At 48.1% G+C, this 20004-nt stretch overlaps 1 protein-coding gene across 1 annotated transcript; it reads left to right on the top strand.

Moving 5' to 3' along the window:
- Window positions 1-13630: 13630 nt before the first annotated feature.
- On the top strand, window positions 13631-18659 carry LOC119362695 (protein SSUH2 homolog). Its single transcript, XM_037627937.1, has 7 exons — window positions 13631-13911; window positions 13991-14248; window positions 14330-14399; window positions 14952-15283; window positions 16692-16833; window positions 17183-17308; window positions 18015-18659. The coding sequence occupies exons 1-7, from the start codon at window positions 13833-13835 to the stop codon at window positions 18394-18396; spliced, it is 1389 nt and encodes a 462-aa protein (XP_037483834.1). The 5' UTR covers window positions 13631-13832; the 3' UTR covers window positions 18397-18659.
- Window positions 18660-20004: the final 1345 nt, after the last annotated feature.

Here is a 20004-nt window from a genome sequence, read left to right as displayed (position 1 = left end):
TAGAGTCTGGCTGCTGGAGCCGTCGCGTATTCCTCCGCGCGTAAGGAACGCTCTGTACTTCCGTTAATGGTGATGACGCCGCGTGGACCGGGCATCTTAAGTTTAAGGTAGGCGTAGTGCGGTACTGTGTTGAAGCAGGCAAAGGCCGTTCTCCCAAGCAATGCGTGATAACTGCTTTGGAGGGGGGCGATCATGAAGAGTAGTTTTTCGCTTCTGAAGTTGCCTGGGGAGCTGAATATCACCTCTAGTACGAGGGAGCCCCTGCAGTGGGCTTCGACGCCTGGTATCACCCCTTCAAAGGTGGTGTTACTGTGGTTGATTCTGGATGGGTCTATCCCCATCCTTCGGACAGTGTCCTGGCATATTAGATTAAGACTACTGCCGCCGTCCATGAGGACGTGAGTAAGATGGTATCCGTCGATTATTGGGTCGAGCACCAAGGCAACTGATCCTCTGTACCGAATACTAGTCGGGTGGTCCCTGTGATCGAAAGTGATCGAGTAACCCGACCAGTGGTTAAGTTTGGGGGCAACAGGCTCTATAGCGTATGCGTCTCTGAGCGCACGTTCGCGCCTTCTCGTGGATATGTGAGTCGCATGGATCATGTTTACTGTTTTTACCTCTGGTGGGAATTTTTCTGTCCCCCAGTGTTCGGCTGGCGAGGCTCATCCTCGTACTCGCTTGGTGTTTCCCCTCCCTTGTGCTCGGCATTTAATTTGTTGGCCTTCTTGAAGACCCAGCATTCTCTGTGAGTGTGGTTCGCAGGTTTTTCGGGGGTGCCATGAATTTGGCACAGTCTGTCCAGGACTTTGTTCAAGCCGGACGGTCCCTCTTTGTTGCCTTTAAATGGCTTCTTTTGTTGACCGGGTCGAGAGCCCTTGAATCCGGCGTTGACCATTGTGTTGTTCGGACTTTCTTCCGTGTTTCCACGTTTGTTTTTATTGCACCGTGGCTTCCCATTTCCATCCCTTATTTCGGATGTACTTGGGTCGCTGGTGCCTCTACGGTCCAACCAGCTGTCTTCACCCGCACAAAAGCGGGTCATAAGGCTTGTTAGGGCTGCCATTGTCCTCGGTTTTTCTTGGCCGAGGTGTCTGGCGAGCCACTCATCCCGGATACTGTGCTTGAAGGCCGCTAGGGCTTCAGCATCCGGACAGTCAACAATTTGGTTCTTCTTAGTGAGGAATCTGTTCCAAAGCTTGCGGGCGGACTCTCCGGGCTGTTGAATTATGTGACTTAAATCGTCTGCGTCCGGAGGTCGGACATAGGTCCCTTGAAAATTGGCCCTGAAAGCATCCTCGAGTTCCTCCCAACTTCCAATTGAATTTTTGGGGAGGTTTTTCAACCAGTGTCAAGTTGGTCCCTTCAACTTGAGGGGAAGGTATTTGATGGTGTGGAGGTCGTCCCCACGAGCCATGTGAATATGCAGGATAAAATCCTTAATCCAGACCCCGGGGTCTGTCGTTCCATCGTATGCCTCTATGTTCACAGGTTTAAAACCTTGTGGAAATTCATGGTCCAGTACCTCTTCGATGAAGCACAGAGGATGAGCGGCCCCTCTGTTTGTGGACATGTTGTGGCATGTCGTTGGCTGTTGATGTGTCCGGTACTGATTCCGAACTAGTATTCGATCAGTCTGGTCATTTTGGTGACCATAGTCCTGTGCCGAGGCACGTCCTCTAGATCCATAGATGGACCTGGTCGCGCCAGCCTTTTTATCCAGGAGCTCACGTAAATTGTGTGTGTCGTTAGTAGCTGCTCTATTGCGGTTTCGAAGTGGTTTGTTAGGCCTATTGGCCGTATTGTTCTTCGGTGGAACGACCTCGTCGTCGAATTCTGGTAGCAGCTTGCGCTTTGTATAGCTCTTTGTTTGGCGGTCGTCACCGTACTTTTCTTCAGCGTCTAGTACTTTATTCCATCTGCGATTGAGCGTTTCCTGTGCGGCTTTAAGCTTTTGCTTCTGCTTCTTTAGATTTCTCGCAATGGCCATAAGCCTTCTGTGGAGGTTATCCCGTTCCAAGCGTGTTTCCAGGATGATGAATGCATCATCATCCGGACTGTGCTCTTGTCCCGGGGCGGTTTGATGAGTTCGTCCTTTGGGATCGTTGTGGTCGGGTGTCTGCTCCGAGTTGTGTTCAGCGTGACCTGGCTCATCATGCTCCATTTCTGGGTCCATATGGTCGTTGTTGCCTTCGGATTTGACTGGGGTGTCGATCTTTCTAGCGCTGTTATCGCTATTTTTACTGTTGCTGGACTTGGAGCGGCGTCTGCGCCGTCGTTTTGGCTTTTGTCCGGGGGTTTTATCCTCTGGTTTGTCGCCGTCGTCCTCCTTAGGCGTATCCACCATGTATACATACGTATGACGAGGTGGCAGTCCAGCGCCCCATTGGTTCTGAATCGTCTCCTGTGCCGATGTCCATACCTTCGGTATTATTAGAGTCGAAGTCAAGCATGTCTGATATATCGTCGACAGTGGCTATGAAGTGGGTGGTGGGTGGGCAACGAATTCCCTTGTCACCAGCTTCCCACTCGAGCCGGACATAGTTCGGCCGAGAGTCTCCTGACAAAGAGAGAGACTTTAACGAGTTCAGCATGTCGCCAAAGGGCGAGTGCTGGAAAATATCCGCCGCAGTGAACTCCATTACCGGGGCCCAACCAGATTCGGCGGTCTCGGGGGTGTGCGGACTGGAACCTACAACCGGATACGAGTCCGGGGGTCCGGAGTCACAGGCTTCCTTGGGGGTGAAGTCTGTGTTCGGCTCTACCACCGATGGGTGTGTAGCCTCTGGGGCGGGGTCCATCCACCTGTCCTCGGGCGACGCAATCTGCTCCAGATTTAGGTCCGGGGCTCCTGCAGGGGCGATATCCCGAGCATTGCCCGACAGCAGGTCTAAGCCGTGCTCATCGTGACTGTTCGGCGCTCCTAGCATAGACCCAAATCCATTGAAGATCGAGTCTCCACGGATATCGGCCGTGTAGTTTAGGTTTCCGAACCTGACCTGATGGCCAGGAGTGTAGCTGTCGATCTGCTCCAGATGGCCAAGCGAATTGGCCCGCAGTGCGAAGCCACCGAACACGAAGATCTATCCGGGGAGAAAAGTTTCACCCTGGACCGCATTGTTGTTGCTGATTTAAGGGGCCATTGAGCCTTACAGCGACGACATAGAGGAACTCCCAATGAAAGCACCAATGTCGGTGTCAAAACCGGCGGATCTCGGGTAGGGGGTCCAGATATGTGTGTCTAAGGCTAATGGTAACAGGAGGCAAGGGACACAATGTTTACCCAGGTTTGGGACCTCTTGATGGAGGTAAAACCCTACTTCCTACTTGATTGATATTGATGATATGAGTGTTACAAGAGTTGATCTACCACGAGATCGTAGAGGCTAAACCCTAGAAGCTAGGCTATGATGATTATGATTCTCCCTCTAAGGACTGAACCCTCTGATTTATATAGACACCGGAGAGGGCTAGGGTTTACATGGAGTTGGTTACAAATAAGGAAATATAATATCTGAATCGCCAAGCTTGTCTTCCACGCAAAGGAGAGTCCCATCCAGACACAGGACGAAGTCTTGAGTCTTGTATCTTCACAGTCCAACATTCCGGCCAAAGTATATAGTCCGGCTGTCCGGATACCCCCTAATCCAGGACTCCCTCAGCGACCCCTCCCCCCGGGGCCGCACCATCAAGAAGAAGGACGAGATTGTGCGCACTGTCAAAGGCTCATCCAACAGCCGGCGCCGAGGCAAGCTGCTTTCAGGAGCGTCAAGACCATTGCTGAGTGCCTTGCTGATGAGCTGATCAATGCTGCCAAAGGCTCGTTCAACAGCTAATGCCAAGGCAATTGCTTTCAGGAACATCAAGACCATTGCTAAGTGCCTCGCTGATGAGCTGATCAATGCTGCTCAAGGCTCGTCCAACAGGTCGATTGCGACCTCTTCCTCAAAAGCTGCATCAGGAGTACAAAAACTAATCCGAGAGAATATAAACACAGCATATTTACAGATAAGCCCAGGGCAGATAAATCCAAAGGTTTCTAAATCGCAGATTAAAGTACTCGGGCATCATGCCTGAAGGAGTTTTAACGATTACAAAATCACTCGGCATTCCGAGGCAAATAAAGGCGAAGCATAATGTTTTTTGGTCACTCGGCGGGAGAAGGGCTGGCTGGATCGCAGAAGCTGTTGAGGCCGATACTGTCAGCAATACGAGTGGCTGCCTCAAGGAAGGTGTCCATGAATGTTCTGAAGGAGTGCTTCTTTGTATTCGCAACCCTGAGGGCCGCCGGCTTGTCTTCTCTAGGCTCCTTGCAGTGCACTCGAACCAACGATAGGGCGCCGTCAGCACCACAGCGGGCGGATGACTTCTTCCACTCTTGTACTCGGCCAGGAATCTGATCGAGTCGAGTCATCAGCAACTCGAGGTCTTGAGAAAGGTCCGCCTGAGGCCATAGTTCAGCGTCCACTCAGGTCATCGCAGCCTTCAGTCGGGCCAGATAGGCAACACCATCGTCCAAGCGTGATTCCAATCGCAGCAAGTTCATCACAACATCATCTTTCACGGGACAATTGATGGGGTCGAGACCTGTCTCGACTCGCCCAGTTTCAGCTTCAAAGTCCTGGCAAAGTTCTGTTCCATCGCGAAAAACAATGAGTCGACAATATTACAACATACTCCGATCGACGACAATTAACTAGTTGAGTGACTATACCTTCAAGCTTCAGAACTAGTTTCGCGGCAAGTTGTCCCAGATAGGACTCTAACTTGCCTGTCTTGGCTCTGAGGCCTCCAACTTCAGTGGTCAGGTTCTCCTTATCCTTTTTCAGTTGCTCTACTTCTCGATTGGCTTCTGAGATGGCGGTCTTCAACTTCGTGTTCTCCTCTTCCAACTGGCCAACTGAAGCCAGCTTATGTTCCGCAAGCGTCGTCTTATCACGTGCTTCCTTCCGAGCAGCAGCAAGGTCCTTGTCCTTCTTCTCCAAAGCTTCCTTCATTCTCTCTAAAGAAACAACACTCTTCAGACGAGCCTGAAGTTGACAGTTTTCACTATGCACATCTGCTTGTGTGAAGTCACTCGGTTCAAAGAGACTGAAAGAAAAAGCAGTGAAAGATGCGAGCTACTAAGTAGACAAGACAATCGAATGGTTACCTCCCATGATGGCCGTCTCTTGTTGAGCATTCTTGAGGTTATTCTTTGCGAGTTCCAGATCGAGTTCAACGCTGATATGCTTCTTCTTTATCTCGAAAAGTCGAGCTCCAAGATCACAAGACCTCTGCAGTCAGCGAGAAAGATATGTCAGTCGATAGAAACAAGAGGCAGTGACAGTGAAAAGTTACCCTAAGACTACTGCCGAACCAAATATTCAATAGTAGTCTCGGGGACTACACCCAATGGGTGCACTTAGTGTGCCCCCACTGGTTCAGATCAACACTCAGCTGGGTCTGCCCAGCGTGAGTCAAAAAATAGAAAGAGAAGAGATAAAATTCTAAGACCTCAGCCGACTGCAAGCAGTCGACTGTGGTCTCGGGGACTACACCCAGTGGGTGCACTCGGCGTGCCCCCACTGGTCCAGACAAATTACTAAGACTCAGTTCGAGTCGAGTGGAGTGGAAGATTTCCTAAACTCTAGATAAAGGCACACCCCAGTGGGTGATCGGATATAAAACAACATTCAAAAGTTCAGTCGGAGTTCACTGACCTGAACATTGGTCTGCAGGGTAGTGCTGGAGTTGTAAGCCACCTGACTAGCCTCGTGCATCACCTTGACCTCCTCCATGACAAGGTTCACCTAGCGAAGAGCCTCCCTGGCAGCACTCGGCGAGTCGTCCGGGGTCTGATATGCAGCGAAGAGTGATGGCTCCAGGGCGGTCGAGGCAGTTACTGGAGTGGAAGGAGTCGGGGCAGTCGATCCCGACGGACGATCAGTCGTCAACGGGGTGGCGAACGTGACATTGGTCCAAACTGGTTCTCCGGAATGTTCGACCACCACCTCAAGCGCCGGCGTCGACTGAGGGACTTGAACTTCAAGCCTCCTCCTGCTTGAGCCCCCACTCCTCTTCCTCCTCTCCTGTAGAGGCACTTCTTCTTCTTCATCATCAGGGAGCACGACGACCTCTTACGGAACTACAGAAAGAGAGAAATATCGGAAATTCAGCCGATTAATGATTCACTCGACTCAATGAAGCCTGGTCGAACGGACTTACCAGCTCGAGAGGTGGCCTCCTCGTCTCCTGGTGCCTTGTAGATGTCCATGTAAGTGGCAGCAGAGATGGGGCTAGAAAGATACATGATCCGGTTGGCCAGAACAAAAACTTCAGTCGACCTACGTAAACACAAGCGAGACACTCACCCCTAAGCAAGAGGGACGTCCATCTTGATCTGAGGCAAAGTCTTCCGAGCCTTGGGAGGAACCACCTTGGGTTGCTTGGCGACCTTCTCCGTCGGCTCCGAAGTCGATGTCTGAGTGCGCTTCTGAGTGTGGGTACTCGGAGCCACGTTCTTCCTGCGCCCGCCCGCCGGGTCATGCTGCTGCTTGGATCGATGTTCGGAGCGCGGCGGCGAGTCGACTTCTTCCTCGTCGTCTGACTCCTTGCTCTCCTCCTCCTCTTCATCTGAAGACTCCCAGTCGCCACTCTCCTCTGCGCTGGCCTCTCCCTCCTAGCCCTGCTCCAAAGCTTGTTCGCCGTTGGGCATCGAAAACATCTTAGTGAAAACCTATAGGACAAATCAGTCGAGTAAAAGTCAGTCAACGTCAAGTACAGTCGAAACGTATATGCAAGGCAGTCGGAATAAAGAGCATACCTTGTCGGGCGGATTGTTGTCGCTGAAGGGGATGACTCGCCTGGATCCTCTGGGGTTGGCCTGATTGCCTGTGATGCTCCTCAACCACATGGCCATGGTCTTGGGTGGCACTTCTTCTGGATGGACCCGAGCGATGTCGTCAGACCCGGAGTACAGCCACATAGGATGGTCATGAGCCTGAAGAGGCTGGATGCGTCGACTGAGGAACACTTCCAGCAGGTCCAGGCCGGTGACATCCTCATTAATAAGTTGGACCACTTTCTCCACCAACATCTTCTCAGCAGCAGTCACTTTCAGTGCAGCAGGAGTCTGAACACGGTCGAATGTGAAGTGGGGAAGGCCAGTCGACTGACCTGGAGTTGCGACGTCCTGGCAGTAGAACCAGGTCGACTGCCAGCCTCTAACCGATTCAGGGAGAGTCATAGCAGGGAAAGCACTCCTATGCCTCTTCTAAATACCCAAACCCCCACACATCTGGATGACATGGGTCTTTGAGTCACTCGTTTTTGCTTTCTTGACCGACTGGGATCGGATGGTGAAGATATGTTTGACGAGACCCCAGTGCGGTTGACATCCCAAAAAGTTTTCACACATCGACACGAACGCGGCCAGATACGTGATGGTGTTGGGGGAAAAATGGTGGAGTTGAGCACCGAATAAATTCAAGAATCCCCGGAAGAAGGGGTGCGGAGGGAGCGAAAAACCCCAGTCGACGTGGGTGGCGAGTAGTACGCACTCACCCGGTCGAGGCTGCGGTTCCATCTCCCCCTCCGGCAGCCTTGCCGCTCCCTTGGCGATTAGTCCGGACTCCACCAGCTCATCCAGATCTTCTTACCGGGGCGAAGACCGGATCCAATCGCCCTGGATCCAGCCCGGCGGCAGCCCCGCGCGCAATGACGACCCATGGTTCTGCTTCTTGCCTTTCACCGCCGCCGTTGCCTTCTTTGCGCGCTCTAGCGCCGCCGTCTTGTCCTTCACCATGGCGGCGGAGTGGCAGCGTCGAGAGCAGAAGAGCCGGGCGTGGTGGAGAAGCGGAGGAAGAAGCAAGAGAAACGGGCGTGCACAGTGCAGACGCCTCGGCCCCGTCGCATTATAAAGGGTTGCTTCCGAGTGGCTGACGCGTGGGACCAGGCGATCCTGTCAAATCCCGCAATAGTCGCACGCAACGTACGTGGCGAAAAAGGCGGCCCGGAAATCGAGGCATCACTATTTATCCGCTTCGCCTACTTCGACGCTCCCCATCCCACGCGCTTCCCTGAAATTTTGTATCCCGTGAAATCCGGGATATACTGCAGTCAATCGCGCCAGAGATCCTGCACTCTAATGCGGCACTCGGCAGACGATGCTATAAGTTCAGTCGACAACTCCCTGAATGGATCAAGGCAACCGAATCGACGCTGAAGTACCAACGTGGGTTTTCCATCTTGCAGAAAACGCTCGCGGAAGTGCAAAGCTCAGAACAAGTTCAACTTCAACCTACTTTCCACTCGAACCTTAATCCATTCGGGGGCTACTGATGAGGATACAGACCTGGGGTAAGGTCATAGGCCTGACCTATACGTCCTACCCAAGGTCCCTACCCTAGAAGATAAGAAGTCCAAGAGGCAGCAAGAGACCCCCAGTCAAAGATGTCGAGTGCAATCCACTCGACCAATCATGTCACTCGGGAGTCCTCCTACCTATTGTCACTCTACCACTCAAGGAATCACTCGGCCCACCGAAGATCAGGAGTCACTCGGCATTGTAACGGGCAGGCATTCCTCCGTAGTCTTTAAGGTCATTAATAGCACTTAAGGCTGGCGTTACCTGTAACGCCCCTACTTTATGTACATTCAACCCTCTGTAACGGAGGATGGATGGGGTCCTGGCGCACTCTATATAAGCCACCCCCTCCTCTGGCACAAGGGTTCGACCCCATGTAACATCACACACATATAATCCAGTCGACCGCCTCCGGGCTCTGAGACGTAGGGTTGTTACTTCCTCCGAGAAGGGCCTGAACTCGTAAACTCGTGTGTACACCTTCACCATAGCTAAGATCTTGCCTTTCCATACCTACCCCCCCTTTCTACTGTCAGTCTTAGAACCACGACAGCCACCGCTTCGGATCCTGCTCCTCTGCGGGCTGGCCAAGCCGACCGAGCAAATAAAACACCTTTCAAAAGTATTAATACAACTTTTCGGTGTATTAGAGCACTAGACCTTCTCTCTTTCATGGCCTATTCAATAAAATAGTTCGCACACCTCTTTTCAATTCTCTAGAGATAGTTGTCATTTATCTCTTCTTCTGGGTCCCTCCTATTTGGTTGGAAGTTTCCTGCTCCAGGTGGGAAAGCAAGGGAATCATTAGATTTCGAAATAATTTCCATTTCTTTTCTAAAAAGAAAAAAAATGAGTGACAAAAAGCCAGGGCAGAATAGCCCCTTCAAAGTAGGGGCTGGGGGGCAACAGGAAACAAGCCAGAATGAACATCAACCTGCTAATGATCCTATGGCGAACCAGCTTGCAATTGTTCCAGCAGGATTGAATGCAACGAGCCCTCCACCAAAAATAGAGGCCAAGAGGGCCAATGGAGTTGACGGAAAGAATGAACTACCAATGCAGCAAAACAAAACAAGGCGGGCTCCAGCGAGGAGCGCCGTCGAGCCCAATGAGTATTCTATGTTGGAACTGTCGCGGTGCTGGCAAACCCGCGACAGTTCGAGAGCTTCGCGATATGGCGAGGCAGTTTGCCCCCTGTATTCTATGCATTGCTGAAACTCAAATAGAGGGTGATAGAGTTGAAAAGTTAGTTGAAACTCTAGGGTTTAATAAGAGTTTTGCTATTAGTAGTTCTGTTAGAAGTGGGGGAATTGGTGTCTTTTGGAATGATTCAATAAAGCTTGAGATTATTGGTTATTCCGAGTACCACGTCGATGTTGAGGTTGACTCCTTTAACATTACGAAGGCTCGTATTACTTTCGTCTATGGAGAGGCTCATGTCAGTGAGCGGTATAAAACATGGAACATGCTTAGAGGCATTGCGAGTGCAAGCCAGCTACCTTGGGCTGCCCTAGGCGATTTTAATGAAGTTTTGCATGCGTCGGAGCACTATGGTGTGGGGAATAGAAGTCAAGCCCAAATGGACGCCTTCCAGGATGCTCTAGATACGTGTGGTCCAGCAGATATTGGCTACCAGGGGAATACGTGGACCTTCGAGAAGAAGGTCGCCGGCGGTACCTTTACGTGTGTAAGGCTGGACCGGTGTGTCGCATCACTAGAGTGGTCACTGGCTTTCCCTTCAGCCAAGCTGGAGCACAAGAATCCTGCCTCTTCGGATCATGCAGCCATCCTCCTTACACTAGCTGACGAGCATGTAAAGAAGAAGGGGCCTCGCCCATTCAAATATGAGCTAATGTGGGAGCATCATCCAGAGTTTGCTAATATTGTCTCATCTGACTGGAGCAAATCAGAGGCCACCTCGGTTGCGGATCTGCATGAAAACCTGGAAGGATTATCACGTGGACTACACACTTGGGATCGCACAGAGTTCGGTTCAGTCCTAGGTGAAATTTAAAAACTCAAGGCAGAACTTGATGCAGAATGGGCACAGCCAGGTAGATCGGGCCCTTCCCATGCGGAGAAAAATATATCAGATCGGCTAGTTGAGCTATATCATCGAGAGGAAATGCTATGGAGAAAGAGAGCGAGGCTAGAGTGGCTGGCCCATGGTGATAAAAACACGTACTTCTTCCACCTAAGAGCCAGTCGAAGAAGAAGGAAGAATCAAATTAAAAGCCTGCTACGCCCGGATGGCAGTTTAACTGAGGATGTTAATGAGATGGCTACCCTTACCAGCTCGTTCTATGAAAATCTCTACACCTTCGAGGGATTCCAGAACATGGAGAGGGTCCTTGATACGGTTCCATGCAGGGTAACGCCTGAGATGAATGCACAGTTAACAACTCCATATTCACAAAAGGAAGTCAAGGATGCACTTTTTCAAATGTTTCCTATCAAAGCACCGGGGCCGGACGGGTTTCCCGCCCATTTTTTCCAACGTCATTGGGACATGTGCGGCAATGAGGTAGTGAAGGTGGTGCTACGTATAGTTGAAGGAACGGAGTCAGCAGAATGCATCAATGATACCATCCTAGTATTGATCCCTAAGGTAAAAAATCCAACACAACTGACCCAATTTCGGCCTATATCGCTTTGCAATGTCCTTTACAAAATTGCATCCAAGGTGATCTCAAATCGTCTTAAGCTGGTTTTGCCTAACATCATATCCGCGGAACAGTCCGCCTTTGTTCCTGGAAGATTGATCACTAACAACATAATTGCAGCATATGAGTGTCTTCATTTCATGAAAAGAAACAAAGCAAAGAAACACCAGCACTGTGCTCTGAAATTGGATATGATGAAAGCCTACGATATGGTGGAGTGGCCATACCTACAAGCCATTATGTTGAAATTGGGCTTCACATAGAGATGGGTGGAGATAGTTATGAGTATGGTGACTTCGGTCAAATTATCGGTTATGTTTAATGGCAGCAAATTGCAACTGTTTAATCCTTCAAGAGGGATCTGACAGGGGGATCCCATCTCCCCATACTTGTTCTTGCTAGCAGCAAAGGGCCTTTCGTGCCTTTTAAAATCAAAAGATGAGTCATCTAACCTGCGTGGTCTACAAGTGGCAGCGTCGACTCCACCGGTAAATCACTTGTTATTTGGAGATGACAACCTGCTGTTTTTCAAGGCCAATACTGTGGATGCAGATGAGGTCAAACAATTGTTAGATCATTATTGTCAAGCAACGGGTCAGCGGGTCAACCCTGGTAAATCTTCCATATTTTTCAGTAAGGGTGTTCCCGATAGTGTTCGGGTAGATATCAAACAGTTGCTCCATGTACCTAATGAAACATTGAATGAGAAATACTTGGGCATGCCATCTGACGTGGGACAGTCAAAAAATGGAGCCTTCAAGTTTTTGAAGGATCGATTTGTGGAACAAAATTCAGGGATGGATAGAGAAAACTTTGTCATCCGCCGGAAAGGAAGTCCTAGTCAAATATGTGGCCCAAGTAGTTCATGTCTTCTCTATGTCTTGTTTCAAGCTTCCTAGGGGGTTGTGTGAGCATCTAAATATGCTGATTCAGAAATTCTGGTGGGGATCTAAGGATGGCCGCCAAAAACCGAATTGGGTTTTTGTGGAAGGATATGACACAACCTAAATCTATGGGTCGACTGGGTTTCAAGGATTTTGAATTGTTCAACCTAGCGATGCTTGCAAAGCAGGGATGGCGAATCCTCCAGCAGCCGGAGTCGCTTAGTGCTCGCATCCTTAAAAGTGTGTACTTCCCCACCACATCGATATTGCAATAACCCTCGGGTCTCACCCTAGTCAGATTTGGAGGGCAATCATGGAAGGGGTTGATGTTCTAAAGTAGGGACTCATTAAGAGGATAGGCAATGGAACTACTACAAATGTGTGGCTAGAGAACTGGATACCCAGAAAGGAAATGATGCGACCCTTTGGATGCAAGGTGCAAAACCCCATGAGATTTGCGACAGATTTTATTGATTCTACCTCGGCTAAGTGGGATAGACATCGCGTTGAGCAAACATTCTTACCCATTGATGTTCCTGCAATCATGGCCATCCCTATGTGCACAAGGAATATCGAGGATTATTGGGCGTGGAGCTTCGAGAGAAATGACTCTTTCTTCGTCCGCTCAGCGTATATAATGCTTGTGGCAACCATAAAACGTAGATAAGCCTAGCTAGAAGGAACAACATGTTCGTCTAGTTCGCACGTGGAGGAGAAAAATCGGAAGCAGCTATGGAAGACCCAGGTTCCGGCGAAGGTAAAAATGTTCCTATGGCAACTGTCCAGGCAGTCGTTACCAACGGAGGATGTGCGAGCGCGCCGCCATATGTCGACCATGAGCTCATGTGGACTATGCGGCTCGCTGGATTCCTGGAGGCACTCGCTTCTTGAGTGCTCGATGGCAAGATGCATTTGGGCACTAGACAAAGGAGACCTTGTGAACTCAGATGATCTCCATCACGGAGCCAAGAGCTAAGAATTGGCTATTTACACTAATGGAGACCTTACCTCATGCGGAGTTTGTGAGATTGGCTGTCACGCTCTGGTCTATTTGGCATGCTCGCCGAAAATTCATACATGAAGGAATTACCCAGAGTCCACTTTCCTCACACTTGTTCATTGAGCGATTCATCGCCGAGCTTGATCTTCTACGGGACGGAAAGAAGGAAACGTTGCAGCCAGCCCCCCGAGAGATTAGGCAGGTACATGCAAGACCAAAAGCACCACCGCAGGGGTATGCCAAAATACACACTGATGGTGCGGTCTATCGCAACCGGGGCGGCTCTGCCGCTGCCATATGCCGAGATGATGCGGGCAATTATTTAGGGAGTTCTTCCCTGGTCATTGATGGACAGATTGATCTTCTAGAGACAATTGCGGTCAGAGAAGCGATGGCACTCGTGGAGGATCTTCTTGTGCGTGATCTTATTATTTCCTCATACTGCAAGCAGGCCGTTGATTACATTAGAAATGGAAACTAGAGACACTATGGATCCGTCATCACAAAGATTAAACTTCGATCTATTAGTTTTCAATGTACTTTTATTTTTGAAGGGTGAGCTGTTAACAGTGAGGCCTATAATTTAGCTAAGCACTCTCTTACTCTCTGTCCGGGACGCCACGTTTAGTTGGCCAATCCCCACGATCTGAATTGTACCCCACTTCAAAAGAATGTCGGATGTGCCAATTATCAAAAAAAAAACAAGAGTCGGATGTGGCGATGTGCCAGCTAGGATGGTCTGCCCGAGCATCGTCTCCATCGCCGTCGACGCGTCGGGGGCAGCGATTTGACGTGACAGGGAGGAGGAGTCAGTTCCCGGAGGGAGGACTAGACCTGCTTCCTTCGCGGCTAAGGCAGGCTGTTATAATAATCCCAGCCATTCCCCCCCGCCCGGCCCAGCTCAATCCCAGTCCGCGGATCCAACCGGATCGCCGCCGATGACCATGGGGGCGGAGCGCGAGGCCGGCGAGGAGGAGGAGTCGCGGCGCCCTCTTCTCCCACCCTCTCCGTCGCCAGGTTCTCCCTCTGCCACCGAACCCACCGACCCCCCGCACATCTGATCTCGTCCCTTATTACGGTGTGGATTTCGTTTCAGCGGCGGAGCACCAGCAGCAGTACCAGCACCTGGGGCGGAGCAGCTCGTCGGCGCTGCGCGGGAGCAGGGGAGGGTGGGGCGGCGGGGGCGCGGCGGAGGTCAGCGCGGCTGAGGTCAAGTCCGCCGCCTCCTTCTCCTCCAGCTACTACCCCTCGGCGCCCAATCCTCGCGACGACGCCGTCGTCTACCCTCCGTCGATCCACAGCGCCGTCCTCTCCCCATCCCCGTCAACTGCTGCCACTCCTCAGCATACGCATGGTAATCCTCGGCGGTGCTTCTCCATTTCTATCATTTTTGCCCCATTGTAATTGTGGCTAACAAACAACGGGGTTGCAACAGCGCAAGGTTTGGCGATTGTTCCTCAAGGGCCGTACGGTGGTGATTACCAGCCTTCCCAGGGCGTCACGAGGTGAGTGCTTCTTCTCAAAATTGTCCTAAAGGCTGTGTTGTTGAGTGATGATATAGCGAGCAGTCACTCCCGTAGTCATGAATGTTATTAGCCTGGTTGCTAAGTTAACTTTCACAATTTGTTATGCACTAGGCTTCAGCTAAAATAATGCTGTATGAATTTACTACATCAGTCATGTTGCTCGCTGCGGTCTGATACATCCGTGCATGGTTGCCACGCCCTGGCTAAAAATGGCGGAACAGATAGTATTGACATGATCTAATAGAACAGTAACCCTTTTAGTTTAGCCTCCAAACTCAATATTCATTTGGTCAGTGGTCGGAGCTTAATGATGTAACTAGACTGGTCATATGCTCTATCTTGTATTTTGTATGGATGATCAAGAAGAGGCAATATTTCCCTTCTGTCCTGTTATGTTGTTGCAAATTGTGCTTGTTTTCCTCAAACACATGGCCGATCGTCTATCACCCCAATGAAATTTTTTCATATAAGATCACCCTACTGAATTTTCATGTAAGATCACTTAACTGAATGATTGAATTTTTCCAACAGGGATGTACTGGATGAGGTGGAGATCAGGCATCTGCTAATTGAACATGTTGGACATCGATGTTGTTGGGGAAGCCGGCCTGCTCGCACATGGAAAATTACATCCATCGAGGACTGCAATGTATATGTTGGAACCTTGGAAACCTTTATCGAGGAAAGAGACACCATATTGAAAAAGGAACCCTACAATGGTGGGAAAATAGATGGAAGAGACAAGGGTCCTGTTCTTGGTGTGTGGGAACTAGATTTGAGGTCTGAGTTCCCAATGCTCTTTGTACCGGAGAAAGAAGTAATGGTCAAGATTCCTCATTCAGAAATTACTGAAAAATGCTTAGGTATGACATTCATTTAACTGAACATCATTTAGTCATACATAATTTGCTTTCATAGGTTGTAACTTGTAACCGTAATACAACATTTGTTTTGACTTTTTACTTGGTGAGGATAACATTTTTATGTGCCTATTTTAATTTACATAAGTATAAGTTTAGTATAGAACTTTCCCATAATATCTTTCTTTTGTTCGCGTATCTTGTGTTTCCTTTATGTTGCCTCTGCATTTTACATTGTTCAGAGATCCTTTTATGCATTGCAGTCTAAATGTTCGCATCGGCCAAAAAAATTAAATTGTTTTCCCGGATCCTATATGATGATTTTACCTTTTAATTCCCTGTTACTATGTGTTATGTCAAGTAGAAGTCAGGGGTGTGGCCTTGAGCCCTACCATTGGCCAGATGTGCCTAGGTGGCAGTGGAAATCGTCAATTAGCTAGAGATAGCTTCGATTTCAGTTTCTTCGAGATTAATAGAGATAAGTGTTTAGTGTTGTTTAGTTCCAAATTTATGAGTCCCGACCGCCAGCCAGCTATATATATAAAGTTAGGTACTGTGTGCAAACTATGCAAGTAATGTGAATTGTCTAGCTTCTTCCTGTAGTTCCTTTTCCCCATGTATGGTTAACCTCAACCCAGTCAAGCTGAATGGCAGTCTTGGCTGTCTTCCCAGCTGTAGTTACCCTGTTATGATGATCATCATAACATAAGAGTTGAAAACGTCTACTTGTATGGCTGTCACAAGTATCTATTTTACTATTTTTAGCATGTACTATAAGTGCTAATTCAACTCAAATACAGTTAGGAATCTTAAGCTCACGATGGGAAGTTTCACAATCTGAAAGAAAACCTTTAGAAGAAAGTAACCCATAAATACACTTTTGCTTAGACATGACATAGGAACTGACAACTATCCAACTCATACTTCTAATGGAAACATTCATCTCTTGCACCACTATTGTGACGTATTATCTTTGCTCATCTATTGTGTTGAAAAGAAATGATATGATCCATATAGACTTGTTGAGTGATGTACTATATAAGTCTAAAAAAATATATAAACTGCTTAATCATGTTGCCGCCTATAATCTTTGCCCACTAATCCTTATTGGCTGCAATAACTGTAGAGTCAAGATGTTGTGTTCTCAAATCTAACTAGAAGAAATAAACAGGGGAACTTCCTTCTAATTAAATATTTATAATCTGCTTATTACTGGAACCTTAACTAGTCTTGGCTCATTTTCAAGTTGTTAGGAATTAGGACTTAGGACACCTTTAGCAAGTGTTCTTTTATCTCATTAATCTTCTTTCATGCTAGTATTTATATTTTAGCAAGGTAATATCATAGTTTGTCCATCACTGCCTTTCTGATTTTGAGAATCTCAATTTCTCTGATCTGATGTTTCTGACAGATTGCGAGGGTCGTGGAGAGGCGCCATGTCCTACTTGCAATGCTGGTCAGCAGCATGGGTTTTACAAAGCAAATCAAATGACTCGGTGCAGTATATGTCATGGCAGGGGTTTGCTTGCTCACCAAGATGGATCTGATTCGGTGTTAGTTCCACTGCTTCTTTTTCTTTTTGAGTTCTTCAATACGTAATTCACCTCAACTCAGAATACAAGTGTGCCATAAGAAGCTCGTTTATTGTCATAACATACACAAGTACATAACTAGGCTAACACATATACTCCCTCCGTTCCTAAATACAAGTCTTTGTAGAGATTCTACTATGGACTACATATGGAGCAAAACGAGTGAATCTACACTCTAAATGCATCTATATACATCCGTATGTGGTTCATAGTGAAATTCCTACAAAGACTTATATTTAGGAACGGAGGGAGTACTACTTTTGTTTCTGTTTCAGATATTGATTTGCTTGTATGTTATCCTTTGTCACAGATGTGGGATGTGCAATGGTCAAGGAATGTTGCCCTGCATAGCATGTGCATCCCGGGGCCTAGTGACATGCCAGACATGTAATGGCTGTGGTTCCCTTCTTGCACAAAGCACTGCTCATGTTCGATGGTAATTTAATTCATGTTTTCCCAAAGATGGTCCATCAGTTTTTATTGAGATAGTTAACCAGAGAATAGAGAACTAAAAGATTTGACTGTATATACTTAAACAGATGTGTTACTAGTAAATGCCTACATGGAACCTATCATGTTGCTGCAATACTAACTATCACGGAAAACTGTTATAACAGTTCAGTAGTCTGTTATGGTTTTAAAAGCTTTGCTAAACATTCGAGATTTTAAAATATGTTGTACATAAAATATGTTTGACAGTTTATATGCTTTCTTTAGTCTACAGTAATAATATTTTACCCTTCCCTTTGCTGAATGCACTTGTATCTAGTAAAGCTTCAATAAAACTCCAGGGAGTCATAATTGCAAAACTAAGCGAGTCTTCACTTTTTAGTTTTTTTATTTATGCCACATTTTTTATTTATCTGCAAATCAGTAGAGCAGTATGTACGAGAAAATCATGAGATATACTGAGTAGCCTTGTACTATTGTTTCCCTCGTTAATCTAGAGCTTATGGAGTTATGGTTTGTGATAATATTCACACCATAATTGACAAGCTATGTTGATACTGCTTTGATAACTGAAGAAGAATTAATCTTTAATGCTCGTTTTAGTCGTTTGAACTTTGAAGGGACTACATTGCATAGTTGTTTCAGTGCCCCGTTCTCTCTTGGCCTGACTTGCAATTTCTTTCTGTTTCCAGGAAGACGCTTACAGCAAGGAAAGTTAGTGCAACAACAGGAGCTGCTTCGGTCCCTGACGAAGTTTTCCACAGAGCGCAAGGGGTGCAACTATGCAACATACAGGCTTACCAATGCACTCCTGCTTTCTTTGCCGATTCATACCCACTCAACCAGTTCTCGTCGGAGATTGTTGCTAGCCGGCTGCCAGTTCCACCATCTGCAAGAGTGATTTCGGAGAGGCACATCATCTCAGTTGTGCCCGTAACCCGTGTAACAATGTCTCACCGTAAGCGGTCTTTTAGCTTCTACGTTGTCGGCTACGGCAGGGATGTTTTCATACGGGACTATCCTTCGAAGTTTTGCTGGGGCCTTTGCCGTTGCTTCGAATGGTTGGGGAACTAGTGCATGTGTGTGCCATCTTCTTTTGTGGTGTCCAATGTTCATACTATCAAAACTTGTGTGTAACTGTAGAGAGGCAGTGTGATTTCTGGTGTGTAACAGTAAAGATGTGCTCCGTTGTCTGTAGTGTTACAGCACAAAAGCTTCTGTATGTACATTTTGGGCTTGTGGATCATGTACAGCGCGGCTGTGCCGATTGTTTGGTGTGTAGAAAATAATTCATATTTGGTTATAAAAATAATAATGAGAAAACAGTGGATCATGTACAGCGTGATGTAAGCTTGCACGTTCTTCCAATCTGCTTATGGAATCACTTATGTATGCAATGAAGCACTTATGTATGCAATGCTGATATGTGGCGCCTGCATTCTTCGTACCGAAGGGCATCGAGGTATAGCAGAGAGCGCCAAAGGGAGTGATGAAGGATGTCTTGATCTGGTCTCCTTTCATCTTAATCTGATGGTACACCGACTAAGCATCCTGAAAGTAGATCCTAGTGATTGGAAGGGCGAATGGGTACTCTTTCATCTTGATCTGATGGTACACCGACTAAGCATCCAGAAAGTAGATCCTAGTGATTGGAAGGGCGAATGGGTACTCTGGGTAGGCTTTATTCAGCCTAGTGTAGTCAATGCACATTTTCACTTCATGTTCTGCTTTGAGGATGAGAACCGTGTTAGCCAGTCGTCCGGGTGGTATGTCTCCATATAAACCAACATCTAGGAGTCGTGCCATCTCTTTGCCAATTGCCTTTGTTGGTCCCCTTCGAAGCAACAGAGGTGATGCTTGAAAGGTTCGCAACCAGGGAATGCTTGGTGATGTCTCTTGTGACACATGAGAGGCCTGCCATGCGAACATCTCGATTAGTTCTACCTCCTGCTAAGGGTTGAGCGGGGTGCCGATATCGACAACCTTGGCGGGATCATCTTGGATGATGCATATGTTCTTGGTGTCTTGCGCCACGTAAAACATTGAGGAACTCTGACCTTTCTTGGCTGGCGGTGCTTCCTGGGTGGCTTTTCGGGAGATCTATTGTTTGATGATCTCAAATTCCACCACCACCACCAGTGCGTCGACATGTTGTATGCTCTCTTGGTCACACTGACAAATGTGCAATACGTCTCCTTCCGCCATGATGATCCCTTTGGGGCCCGTCATCTTAAGTTGAAGGTGGGCATAATGGGGCGTTGCCATGAACTTGGCGTAGCAGGATGCCCTAAGACCGCATGAATGGAACTTGGCAAGTCGGTGACCTCGAAACATAAGGGGTTCCAGTCCTATGGTTATCGGGGACACGAGGACCCTAGTATGTTTAAGAGCTGAACGCCGACAAGATACAATATCGTCTTTGTATGTTTATATTAACTATTCTTCCCAGTGTTTTATGAAGTGGACCACACGACATCTACCTATATGGACGAGAAGGGTGTTACTGACTTAGTGATGTGGGAGCGGAGGTACTGCATGACAGAAGTTATCTCCCTCCTCACGGAACTTTGATAAGGAAATAATGAAGACCACCTTTAGCTGCGTCCATAAGGAGACCTTAATCATCGTTGTCATCAACCGCATTGGGGAACGGTGGTAACGTGTGTGATACGGATCTGCTCA

Source organism: Triticum dicoccoides, chromosome 2B (genome assembly GCF_002162155.2).
Source record: "Triticum dicoccoides isolate Atlit2015 ecotype Zavitan chromosome 2B, WEW_v2.0, whole genome shotgun sequence".
Lineage (NCBI taxonomy): Eukaryota > Viridiplantae > Streptophyta > Magnoliopsida > Poales > Poaceae > Triticum > Triticum dicoccoides.
The sequence above is the reverse complement of the archived record's forward strand: the minus strand, read 5'-3'. Positions and strand labels throughout refer to the sequence as shown.